Raw genomic sequence first — 13,982 nt, 5'->3', positions numbered from 1 at the left:
AATATTATCACTTCAAGTAAAATATATATATGTGAAAGTTGTGCGAATAAAATTATATTTTTTATAGTTTACTTACTCCATTTGTTGTTAAAATTAAATTATCTTTTATATTAAGAAAAATCTTTATTTTTTGTACAAGTACTTTAAGCATTCAAAATGATTTTATAAAGAAATATTGTTTACTTCAGATCTTTTTTACTATTTCTTATTTTATTATTAATTATATTTTCATTAGAGCACGTGTCTACTTATTAAAATAATTTTATACCCAGATGGAAAATCGCCGCCAAATTTTTTCTACTTTCAAACGCAGGATAAAACAGTCTACAATTTTTTCATAATTTTCTTAATGTTTTGACAAATGTCCTATACATCCTTAAAAGACGTTTAACTGTAATGACGAATTCTACGACGTTTATAAAGCGATTATGGTAAAGTTAGCTAGCGCAACAAGTTGCGTAACTTACATGTATATTTCATCGAATTCTCTGAAGAATTGATTCTTCAATCATTTCGAGAAGTACGTTCCGGCTCGTTATAACCAACGCCCGTTCATTCTGATTACAGAGTCCAGGAACGTTGCACAAGGATGTCGGCGGTGCTGGTACGAAGGTCAGCGAGAAAACCGTCGGTGGCGTCGGCACGGCGACCCTCACCACGCTCTCCTCCATTAATAACGCATCCAACACTGGCCGAAATAAAAACAACCCCGTATCTCACGAGGTAAGCTACAACGCGATCGTTGTAAGGGAGCGAGAGAGCGCGAGATCCTCGCGTATTGATCGTAGCCGGCGATACGTCATCCCGGGCCCCGTAGATGACTTGGATAATTAACCGGTCCTGCGCTTGAATTTATTGCCCATTAATCCGCTCGCATTCGCGATCGGGTGGGCCCACGTGGAATCGGCCCAGCCTTTCCGCCTCGCGATATCTATAAGCCCTCACGCTTGTGTGCGTTCGCACAGGCACATGACATTATTCAGTGCATGACTTATTGGACGCAGCATGAAGTACCGTTCACAGTTTAGTTCTACTTTTGCCCCTGTCACACCGACCTCATGAAAGGAGAGAGAGAGAGAGAGAGAGAGAGAGAGAGCCGCGTTACGTTGAGCCTCATGACGATGAGGAGGAACCTGATCGACGAAAGTGTTTCGTCTTGTCTCGAGACCCCTCTCCCCGTCTCTCGCGCCAGTACTTTACGACGATTCTTTTTTTACGATGGTTTACCATTTCTTTTGTTAGACAGACGTAAAAAAGTACGATGAATCGCGGATTCATCGTCAATCAGCATCCGCGAATGCGGAACTTGATGCCTACGCACGCGCCTTTGTTCGGGAACGATGCGAAAGCGGAACAACGCGCGCGCGAGTGCGCGGTAAAAAAAAGAACTCTATCTCACACCGATGACGCGATCAGGAATCGCTCGCACGATTCATCGACTGTTATCACGGGGGTACAATGTGCACGTAGGATTTTATTGACCATTGTTAACGAGGAAAATTGTGCTGGCGCGTCGACGTGTGCGCCCGCGTGCGCGTTTATCGGATATCCGCATAAATTTACGGAGTGGAGCTCGCTATCGGCGGCAATCGCGGCGAGACTCGCAGCATCACTGGCTCGTCGCGATTTTTGTTAACGGTTTTGTCGGGGGATTTTACCGGGACGGGAGGGCAAGTTCTCCCGAGAGAGAAATGGACGCTGCGCGAACTCGCCCGCGACGTTACTCGGATGGAACTAATTGAAAATTGTTGCCGTCGGCTACCTGTTAGGTTGCGATAAATTGTGTCTCTGACGTGCGCACGCTACGATTGTCTTGTCCCATTGCCGTTTCGACGAAGCTGTCACGAACGAGCTGAAACGGTACTCAATTTCTTGCGCACGATTTCATCGTCCTTTGGCCGCGCAATATGGCCGGGATAAAATTGCAGTGTATCGTATTTACGACAGTGGCGAATCAATTAGAAGCGTTCTCTCCGAATTGAAATTGGAATCTTGGCGAATACAAAGACCAATCCGGCAATAGTCACTTCGTTTTGGGGGGAAGGGAAACGATCACCTAAAATGATTTTAAGAGTCATTAACTATACTGAGAGAAAAAATATCTTAAAACAAGAAAAGTTTACTTAACACAAAAAATTATTTACTCAGTGGGTCTTAATAACCTATTTGCTTGTCAAGATGAAAATTTTTTAATTGAAATATTTATAAAATAAAATTAAGAAAAGAAGGTTTTTAATCAACTATTTTTTTGCAGTTCTAGAAAATGTTTACTGTTAAACTATTTTCATATTCAAGAGAATTAAAATTTTTAATTTAAGAAAACGATTTAATTAAATTTAATAATATTAGCTTATTTGTAAAATCATTATTTAAAAATGTAAAAAATATAAAAATACAGTTATATGCTTAAGGTAATATGTCTATTTAATTAAAAGTCAATATTTTTACTTAAACAGAATAAATACTGGCATTAAAATATTTAAGAAAATGTATTTTTATTTCATTTAAAAAAACTTTTCTCAGTGTACATATTATACATTATTGATTGTTCTATGATTTATTGATCTAAGAAGATTGTGTATATATATATATATCTAATCAATAGTTTCTAAGAAAAGTAAGAACAAACCAAAAAATACTAAACTTTTCTCGCAGTGTATATACTATACATTATTGATTGTTCTATGATTTATTAATCTAAGGAGATTGTATATATATCTAATCAATATTTTCTGAGAAAAGAAACCAAAAAACATTAAATAAACGAAAGACATATTAGACAGCTTATTATAATATTTTTAAAAAAATAAAGAAATTGGTTAATAAAACGCTTTTATATTACGATTTTTTGTTGTATTATATTATTTAAAGTTACTTGTATTTACTCTTGCAGAATTATTAAAAATGATTTATTTCTATCACGCGTTTTTTAATTATATTATATAAATATAAATATTATTTAAAATATTTTTTAATGAAAGGAAAAATAAATATGAATAAAAGCATGAATATAAACTTTTTGTATAAATAAGACATATTAATAGCTTATAATATTTTCCACTCAAACCTCATTCAAATTCAGTTTATTATTTCGAATTTATAAGATAAACTCTTACTTGATTGATTTTACAACATAAACGTAAACGACCGCCTGGGGTCTTTTACAGCTCCCAGCTCTCAGCGAGTTTCAATTTATCGATGACTATATGAGACATATAACGTTGTTTCTGTTGCACAAATTGGGTCTCGGAAGCTTCGAATGAAAGGTAGATATGGATCAGTAAAAAAAAATTTACTGCGATGTGCTTTCATTTTTCCGATACTAGAGTGTAATAAAAAAGACTCCAGATGACTATTCTCGGGTTAAACGAAGCAGATGGCCCCGAAATAGCCGCATCACGTTTCCCTTTTTAAACTTTCTTTCGTTAATTAAATTTACAAATTAACGTTTTTCCTCATAAGACACCGTTGGTCATCGCGCCAACGATATTCGGTATCGTCACCATCGACCGCAGCCACGATCGCTTCACCCGACGCGTATTAATCGTCTCGCCAAACGCTCGTTAAGAGGCAGAAAAAGTTTCCTTTCTAGCGGACCCGCTGCGCGCTGTGGCCGATGCCGTCACTGGTTAATTTGTTCAGCCGAACTGCCATTACGCTTGTCGCGCGGCCTCGATTCCGCCACGATATTATTTCTTGCACCTCCGCGCGAGACAAATCGCCACGTCATCGTCGTTTGTCTCCCTTAATGCTCGGCGCCTTTTTTCGCGAGTCCATTACGTGACCGAGACGATCGGATTTCCTTGCGCAACTCTGTACGCGATCGCGATCGCGATCTCGATCTCTCTCATGCGCGTCTCGCGGTTTTCCGAAGCGGTTCGTGCTGCAGCCAAGCACACGTACCCGCATATACTATGTATACGCAGTACGCACAGAGGAGCAGCCTGCGCGCGTGTACTTTTTACCTCGCGGATTGTTGCTACGCGTTTAACGCGCTTACATCTGCATGCACCTCGCGGAGATGAAGCACGCAGAAAAACGCGGTTCACCGTTACTTACGGCGCGCCGCTGCACGCGATACGTGGTTTATCGCGTCGCGGTTTTTCGTGCTCTCGTACCAATTCGTACGTGAATTTAGAAAGTTTGGCGCGCGGGGAGTTTGCAGCTAATTGTTGTATCACGCTTGTGCAACTGCGGCGAGCGCGAAAGCCAACTCTCCGATTACCGTCATTTTGTAAAACGAAAGCGCTCATTAGTCGGCCGAGTCGGCCGACTCGCGAGGCGCGGATTTGACGCACTCACCTGACAGAGTAATTACGTAGCTTTTACGTTTTACCTCCGTTTGATTTCTGTTCATCTTTTTAAGTCGCTCTTTTAATCGTGCAGGCAGTCGTTATATCTCGGATTTATTGATAACGTCGAAAACTATTTTCGTTCGTGTCGTTACTTAATACATCTCCGATGAATTAATGACATTAACAGTATCCACACACGTGTTCGGTAATCGAATATTGATAATGGATATCGATTGGAGTCTTTACAAGGATAGGTCGATCGTGAAGGCTCTTCTTGAAGGCAGCAAGTTCAGGGGACCTCGTCTACGGCATAAATGGCTCGCACAGATCGGTGCCCTTTCCGCAATAAGATATGACTCACGCGACTCCCGAGACATCATCGAGTGGTATGGCGTAACAAAGATAAGACCATAAATACTGGCTAATCGGAAAAATAATGGCTCGTAGGCGTACCGCTCTATAATTTTAGGACTGAATTTCTTTAAACCTCCTATTTAAGAAATCCATTTTCTTGCAAATTTTACATGCTAACACGCTACGGAACACTCACACAACTGGTAATCCAGCGTTTTACGACGTAATCTAATTAGTGTGTGCGAGTACTACCTTGCGTAGCAGATACTTACGTAAAGGAGCGATACGATATTTGCGCTCTCGTGATAATAATTCATACGTAACTCGTCGGATAGGTTTACACATTTACAGGCCTCGCGGGAGTTTACGCGGAATCGCCGGGCCGTCCGTTCATAACGCTCCCAGCTGCAGCGATTCAATATAGATCGTTCGATCGGGTGGCTGCGGCGGCGGCGGCGGCGATGCGCACTTCGCGGAAGATAATTCATTATTAATTTCAGCTCTTTATTTATAGATAAATTTAATTATTTACGCGTGCGTAAACGTCGGTTTAATTGAATCCGAGTTACCTTACGCAAATGTATGCTCTTTAAAATCGAGTGAGAGCGGAGGAATGCTTTGACACGTGTGTATATTATGTAACAGTATGCGGTTTGCTCCAATAATGTTTGTATATCAACGATTGTTTCAAATTCCTCGTCGATATGTGTCGATACATCTCACCGACACCGCCGAGATCGCTCTAAACACAATTAGTGTTCGGTTCTGTGCACTGAGAAAGAATTCCTTTTTAATAAATATTTATTCGAACGGTATCATAATGAAATATTTAGTTACAGTATATAAATATTTATTCTATAAGAAAAAAATAATACACCTAAATTAAATTAGTGATTCTTGTGATCAATAAATATGTACTTGCATTTAGTAAATATTTTATTAGTATTATTCAAATAAATATTTATTAAAATTTAGTAATTGTTTTCTCAGTGTAGGGATGACTTTGTTATATCTGCATAGAAAAAACGGTTCTATCAAAGAATCTAAAAATTTAGCCAGATACAGATCTGAAAATAATTTTTTTAAACCGTCAAAATAATTATGTTGAGGTTGAAACTTGTTGCTAGAATGTAAAAAATTTTTTGCAGCATTGCTTATTATGCTCGAATTTGCTTTATAATTATTTTAATGGATTAACAAAATTATTTTCAGATCTGTATCTCTATTAAACTTTTAGGTGCTTCAGCAAAACTGTTCTTTTCGTGTATCATTTGTAATATGAGCAAAAATAGTAATCGACGATTCTCATTTTGTATATTATTTGTAGTCTGTAATAATACAGTCCGTAATAAGGCTAAATAATATCATATCGTAATGCATTGAAAGAAAATATTTCTTTTTAATAAATATTTTTTCTATAAGAAAAAATGATACCTAAATTAAATTAGTGATTCTTGTGCTAAATAAGTATAATATATTTACATTTGGTAAATATTTCATTAGTATTATTCGAATAAATATTTATGAAAATTTGATGAATTTTTTTCTTGCAATAATAAGCATTAAATCTACATTGATTCGTCAAGAAATCCATTTAATTTCTAGAGGGAATTTCATCTCACGTACTCTGTACACTTTCATTATTTTACATTGTTTTATATGGCACGCGACGATTAAATTGTTGGGATGTTTTATTTAGCCATTTCGGTGCGCTTTGTGTCACGTGCAAATCGTTTGCGATTTATGCCGCCGAAGGCCTTTGATTTCGACGCTCCAAAAACGGAGCTGCAGCAATCAGGATCGCAAATGGCTCTTCCCTCTCTCATCCCCCTCTCTCTTTTCCTTTTGCTAATTAAATCCGCAGTGCTCACGCGACGTGCTCTTTGACGTCGGAGACAGCCGATTGTTTGCGATTCGATTGCGTTAAAAGCAACATCAAGGATTCAGTACGTAAGTTGATAAAGCCAGCGGCTGCTTGCCACAATAACGCGCTGATGCCGTACGCACGCACGTCATGCGACCATAAGAAGCCTTAGCGAGAATCAAGCGTGTACAAAGCAGAGTGGCGGCGTAACCCGATCGCCTCGCATTGTATCTCGGATTTCGCGATAGCATAAATACGCTACGTGCGGGCTACCCCGTTGTTGACGATCCTAGGCGAAAGTAACGTAACGCCGGGATTAGCCTGCGAGAGTTACAAGCGGTTCTCCGCTTTAACTTACGGGGTAACTTGTCTCTCCCAGTTTCGACGTCGCCTTTTCTCGCCCGGCTCTGTCGGGGTGTGAAACCGAGGGCGACAAGTGGGAGAGAAATTACCATCGATATCGACGCTGCGGGAAACGGTCTTATTATCGGTTGTCTTATCGCACGATAATTAGCCGCTTGAATTTATGATCGCTAAAGAGGCCATTTCGAAATAATTTTATCGAGCGATGACGAAATTACAATCGGCACACATGATTAAATACGACCGCGAGTAGGACGCCCGTGTCGTGTTCCTCGAGAGAAACTGTACTTGCCTGTGTCTTTACCTCACCGTACCGTTCTTGCGTAACGCACGTGACACTTATATGCTATTGTTAATACAATATTCTCATCTCCGTCCCATAATTTACTTACGCGCGCGCACACTCGTGCACGACGACTGTCGACGAATAAATATCAAGACTCGCAATCAAGTAAGAACCGAGACACGATTCCGTATTTGATAATTATCCCCGTCGCGTCGCGACCATACTTGCTAAATGGGAGACAATGCGACGCCTTTATGTCACCGCGAAACAATCGGCACTGCCATCGAAGTTCATTATAGTTCACTTGCGAGCCTCTTGTACGCAGCCAGGAGGCATGAAATATAGCTTCGCTTTCTACGAAGCAATTTGCCGCAATAGAAAATATATTCGGTTGATGCGCCGAGCGAGAAACAGACGCGACTCGCCAGAGACTGCAGCGAAGAGTTTCTTTTCTGAAACCGCAATTTATTCGACGCTATTTTGTTTTTTAATATTCAACGTTTCTTATTCATATCTCAGTAATTGATATAATTTGGTTTTGAAACTTCTAAAATTATAATTTAATTCAATATGTCAGCTAGGTCAATAATGAGCCATTTAATTTGGGCGTAGTAATTACAAATATAATTAAATTTACAAAGTAAAGTACATAATTAATGATATTAACGATGGACTCACTTATTCGGCATCTGTTCGTATATTCAACAAATTAACATTAAATCTATAAAACAAAATTAATTATCTCATGTCTAATTAATATAACAAAACAAATGTCACGGGTATACAACAGTTCTATGATCGTATACTTACAAAATTACAAATTTCGGAGTCAACAATCTTCTTATGATGCTGTCACATTCAAATACATTTTCCATTATTGTCAAAAAAATTCCAAGGAGTCATTATTTTATACAGATATAATTTTAATTTGTTGAACGTATGAAAATAGAAGCTGAAGAAGAACAAGTAAAGTCTAAAACATCATTAATTATGTACTTTACTTTGTAAGTTGATGATTTAATTATATTTATAATGATTACAACTGAATTGAATGGCTCATTATTGACCTGGCTTACATATCGATTTGCATTGCATAAATTGAGCTTACGATCACGTTTCGAGTGTAATTCAATTTTATGAAAATTATCGTACAAAACTTTTGCAGAGTGTTCGTGTGAGATTTTTCAGCCGATGCAGCCGTATTACGCTAGATTATGATGGATGGATGTTCGCGTTTCCCAGCGCTGTACAACAAGCAGTTGTCTGATTAGCCGTGTATTCTGTGCTTTGTCGAATCTCATCACTGCGGCCACGCGGAAACGCATAGCTCGCACAGGCGTTTTCTTCTCTCGGCGCACACGTGCGCGCCTCGATGTACCGTTATCTCCATACGCACTTTGACTCCGTGCATATGTGGGTCTCGGGTGGTTACTACTATGCTAATGGAGATATCCGTTTATCCGTTCGATTATAAGTTTGCCGTTTCGTGGGCGCGCGCGCGCGCGCGTTTGCGTGTGCAACCTTTACATCGATGTCGGTGATGATGATAATGAGAAGTTGTATACCGCTGACACTATAAATGGCAATTGTCCGACTCTGGAAAGCGACATTAATATATACTGGTTTGCGCATCGTTCGCGACCTAGAATCCCACTATTGCGCCATGTTTTTCATCCATGCGCTTTAATTTCGGAATAAATATCGATGTGGCGACAAGGATGCGCTTGGATGCGCAGACGTTCAGACGTCCAATAATTTCAGTGTCCCTGAAGTAAACGTAATGAGAATGAACGGGGAAAACAATTACGAGTATCTTCGTGCGAAGCGAATAGGCTGTCGGACACTTGGAAAATATCTTTCTCGCGCAAAACACCGGGTAACCCATGCTCGTAATTGCCTTCCCGTATATTCTCTCGCCATCGCTCCGAGCCACGAAATCCAGTCCGCCCATAACGAGGACAGGCCGCGGCTAATTCCCAACGTTTAAATTTCTAATGATCCACGATCAACCGGCGCGACTATCGCGACGTGCGAACACGCTTCCAGGCGGCCGTATAATCGGCCGAGGGGGGATATAAATATTCATTAGTCGGTTCAATTATAAGACCACCGAGGGTTACCGGGCTGCGTTATCGGTACGTCGACGTGTAAGTGTTAAACACGTACGTATCGCGCGTACGCGTTCGCGACGAGGGCGTTCGCGAGTGTGTGCGTCGGCCACGGCGACAAAAGGACGATGAACTGTACCAGTAGCGTCGTCGTTGCAGCGGCGCTCGCAACGAGATAACCGGTTTCGGAATATCAGCGAAATTGTCCTTGCGTACCTGGCCTGCCCGCCAACACGGTCAAACCGAGTTCAATGTGGCAAAGGATTCCCCTGTGCATCCACGCCTCCATTGCTCTTTGACAAATGTGAAAGTAATGTCTGTGCGCTTCAATTGAAAAGAATTAATATTTCTTATGTCAACATCTCTTACACTGAGAAAAAACATCTGTTAACCTGACAAAATTGACTAAATTTTTCAACTTGATTAACTCTCTTCAATTCAAGTATTTATGTATTTAAGTCAAATTTCTTCATTTCAACCATTCATATATTTTTAATTTAAATATATTTGAATACCTTTGAAATGAAGGAATTTAATCAAATTGAAAAATGTAGTCAAATTGACAATTTTTTCCTCAGTGTACAATTTTCAGACATTTCTAACTGCAAACGCTAATTTTTTTTATATTAATATTTTTCACGAGACTTTTTAATTTAATATTTTTATCAAATAACGTCGTGTTTTTATTTTTGTAGACTTAATACGTATACGTAATATAATTAGTAGACGCTGTCGAAATTGTTGTAGAGAAACATCGCATGACGCGATTTCTTTTCTCGCTCTCGGGGATCACGTTAACAGGCGCGTGAACTGCGAACTGGCTTTCTACAACCGATTACATTAGCACTGTTTCACTAAATAATATTCTTTTGTTTTCCGGACGAGTTAGTTCATTCAACTTGCCGGGTCATCGTAGATTTCATGTAAACCGAGACTCGAAAGATTTTGATCGACGAATTTATCGCGACTATATCCAACTGTGTATCGTATATTCCAAAAAAAAGAAAGAAAGAAAGAAAAAGATAAACTGTGACTTCTCGTAGCGTTAATTATCACCTATCGCAATCGCGGACTTTGCAGCACGCGCGATAGCCGCTATCGTTCCCGGTATCGGAGAACAAGACGAACGTGGACAAGAGCCAGGAGTAGCCGTCGGCTGTTCGGCCGTTCGGCATTAATATCGTTCCATCTTGCACCGAAGAAACGTTCGGGTCACGCGTGTCCCGTTAGCGTCGAAGGGATCACGCCGAGGGTTAATGGAACCGTTCTGACGATTCGCCGCCGATTCTCGATCGTTAAAGGCTGATAATAAGTCAGGGCCGCCGTTACGCGACGGCGCGTTTCTTTCTCTTACGTAATGGAGGACCCCGCAGACGTTCGTCTGTCGATCGATCGTCGTTTCCGGTGGGCCGTGCGAGCGTGTGTCACGTGACTTCCGCTGTAAAGTCGTGCGTAACGCGCGCAACGTACAAATGCGCACGTAATACGTACGTACGTACGTGGCGCGCGCATCCTCGCTGGTCGGTTCACCGAGTCGTATGCGACAGAGCATGGCAACGTATGCGCGCGAACGTTAACGAGATGCGCGTGCATCAATCGCTGGTAATACGCTTGGAATTCCGAGGTCTCCTCTCGACGCGAAGAGAGCGCGCGTGCCTCATCTCTCACGAGCGCACGGCGCGCTGTCAATCCGACTCCTGTAAGCGGGTTTATTTGCTTTAGCTTCATATTTCGTTGCCGCAGTGAAAGCTCTGGAGAAAAGAGAGCTATCGTTACATACTTGTGAAATTAAAAATTAATCTCCTCTGATGCACTCCGTGACTCAAAATAGTTCTGTACGTAATTTACGAGTTACGTATATACGCGCAGCAGCCTACTCTCTACGACGACTCGCTGAAATTTTCATTTCGATCCACTTATCCGATAAGATTCTCAATAAACGTTACGCCTTTATTTTAAAACGAGCGAAACTGATGAATCCCGCGTATCAATACAAAATGAGTACCGAGTTTTCGATTAATAACTCGTTTGCGGTAATCTAACTCGCGGTAACGAGAGAAACTTTTAATGAATCGCGCACGATAACGGGTTTAAATACTGGTTAGCTACACTTGAAAATGTGTCAGAGGCACGCGATCTTAATTAATCTGTATTACGATTTCATTACGCGATACACGCTTTCGCGACAGAAATCACGGTCCACCGAGAACGCGTAATCAATCGATAACTTGGACGAAGTAAGTCGTATCGATCGCCGTGTATCTCTTTGCAGTATTCATCGCTAAATGCTCGATTTCCTTTATATCATCGTTTCATCTCGAAGGACGATATTCGACGCGCAACGCCGCTCCTTTCCTGGATACGCTTCTCCTTGAAGCGAGCGATCGTTACGACTCGCGATGCTCACGCGAGGAAACCGCGAGGTCCCTCCACGATGCGCGTCCGGAGCGTTTTGAAACCTTTCGAAAGTGATCGCGGTTATAGTCGTTGCGCTGGTCGTTGGTATCCGAAGTCTCGCGAAAATGTGTCGTCGAGCGTCGTAAAAGTTTTACATCGACGCATATTGCACGCGTCTAACGCACTACGCGTGCGGTATGCATGCTGCGTGAAAATCAACATATGCGCTGTGTGTGTGTGTTTGGTTTCCAGCGTCTGTACCTGTCATACCTAGAATTCGAAACTCTCCGGCGATAAGTGATGGACGGCGCGCCTCGGCGATCTTTCGCACGTCGCATATACAATATTTATTTAGAAAAAGATCATATCCGACTTTTTATGTAGGCCGCAGGATGTTCGTAGGTAACACACGCGATAATTTACGAGTGACAGAGACTGCTTTTTTTCTTTTTTAAGCGTATTTTTGTTTCAAATGAATTTTTAGTAGTAATACTTTATTGCAGGATTTTCCAAACTTGTAAATCGCGACCCATTTTTTTTTTAAACGGCACATGTTCGCAGCTCATCTAGATTTAAGAATTATAAGAAAACCGAGAGGGAGATAAATTGATTATTTCTTTGTATCACTTTTATCTCCCCACTTTTTAATCTTTTATTCAATATAATTTTTTATTTTTTATATTTTATATTATGTTTTTTCTAAAATATGAAATAAGAAGGTTCTAAGAATGTCCTTGTTTTCTAGTTTTAATATTTTTGACTTGGTACAAAGAGTTTAATAATCGTTTAATTGTTTATTTCGAAATTTGGTTTCGATTCCTATCGTAGCTGAAGAATTTTTCGCAGCTCATCGCTGAATCGTTACCGATTGTCCCGTTAGCTGTTTTCGCGACACTGATCGTGTATGCTCAGTGTAAGCTGTTGTATTTGATGGGAAAAAATAATTGTCGCGATGCGGTTGCAGTTTCAGCCGTAGCTCCAAGGTGCCGTTGCAAAACGCATCGTCGAGACCCCGGGCGATTAGTGTTTTCCGGTTTCTGAGGTTGAGCGTTCCGTTGTGTGTCAAGGCGATCAGCCTTGGCTCCATATCTCTTTTGCAGACATATGGGCGAGTCATTGTTTGCATTTGTTACATAAATGTATCATCTCGCAACATCATAAATCAACTTTTCGTCTTCGACTAGACGGATTTACCTAGTCTGCCTGATTAAACGCTACGCGAGTATTATCGTTTGAAATAAACCTTGAGAATAATTATTGCGATCTGCCATCAAGATTAGATTCAGGTAATTATCAAGTAATAAGGTGTGCGTAAGATTAACATCGAGAAAAGCGTCGGTCTCGAAGTTTTCTCGGCAATTACCGTTGGAATACAGTAGACAGGCCGAAGAAATCACTTCTGGCGATAATGATTTGCGGTGTAAAGATGTAAATTGAATATCTGCATAAGAATCCTTATCTAATAAACGCTTCCCAGATAGCTGCGAATTATCTACGAGCCGTAAACAATTTCCCAAGGAAGACCTCGGAAAACATTAAGGTCATAAATTATCGCAGGTGTGCCGGAGTAGGCGAGAGAACACGTCGGCGTGTGCGCGAAGACTGATAGCTTTCTTTCCTCATTTCTCTTTTTCACGGTCAGAATTTCGGCGCGGGTCGTTCATAAAACTTTCCGGTCCGTTCTCCAGCCGGCTTCTTTTCACAGCTGCACCTCCTCTCGCTCTCTCGTGCTCTCGCATAAACCGCAAGACGTCGGCAGGCGATCCAAAAGGGCGCTAACAGAGCGGCAATGGAGAAAGCTCCTTTCCGTACCAGCGATACTCGCGTGCGTGTGCACTCACACACGTCGTCGCACATGTCAGTAACAAACATTAAGCGGGCGACACTTCGCTGAATCCGGTAACCGCAACACACGTGTACGTCTCCGAACACGTGACGCGCTCACGTGTACAAGAAGGCCGTGTGCGACTTTTCCTTCGCGAGATCGTAGTCCGCATCCGGTTACATCCGCCCAAGTTTCTTGACGCGTGAAAAAAAATCACAAATATTATAACCTCCCAACTCCACGAATCTGTGCTCATCGTATGCGCATTCCGTTAATTATAGCACCAGCGTCTCAGCGGCACAATAGCATTAATTAGCGGTTTTGTCATTAGTTTACAAAAGTTTTAATTATCGCTGAAGCTTCTGTCAGGGAACATTTTATTTCTTTACTTTTATAATAACCCAAGTATCTTCTTTAATTATCATCTAATAAAAGACTCATTCGCGGTGAACTTGAAACGCGAAACTTTTGTCACGAAGGCGAACTTTAG

The 13,982-nt window shown here is 41.0% G+C and overlaps 1 protein-coding gene across 2 annotated transcripts in view; it reads left to right on the top strand.

Moving 5' to 3' along the window:
* LOC105200730 overlaps positions 1 to 13,982 on the top strand; it is a 167,663-nt gene that overhangs the window by 136,095 nt on the left and 17,586 nt on the right. For both annotated transcript variants that reach the window (XM_039445992.1, XM_011168419.3), the window contains one exon: positions 568 to 723. In XM_039445992.1, the coding sequence (XP_039301926.1) occupies positions 568 to 723 (156 nt within the window). The remainder of the gene's footprint in view (positions 1 to 567; positions 724 to 13,982) is intronic.

The sequence above is a fragment of the Solenopsis invicta genome, chromosome 2 (genome assembly GCF_016802725.1).
Source record: "Solenopsis invicta isolate M01_SB chromosome 2, UNIL_Sinv_3.0, whole genome shotgun sequence".
Taxonomy (NCBI): Eukaryota; Metazoa; Arthropoda; class Insecta; order Hymenoptera; family Formicidae; genus Solenopsis; species Solenopsis invicta.
The sequence above is the reverse complement of the archived record's forward strand: the minus strand, read 5'-3'. Positions and strand labels throughout refer to the sequence as shown.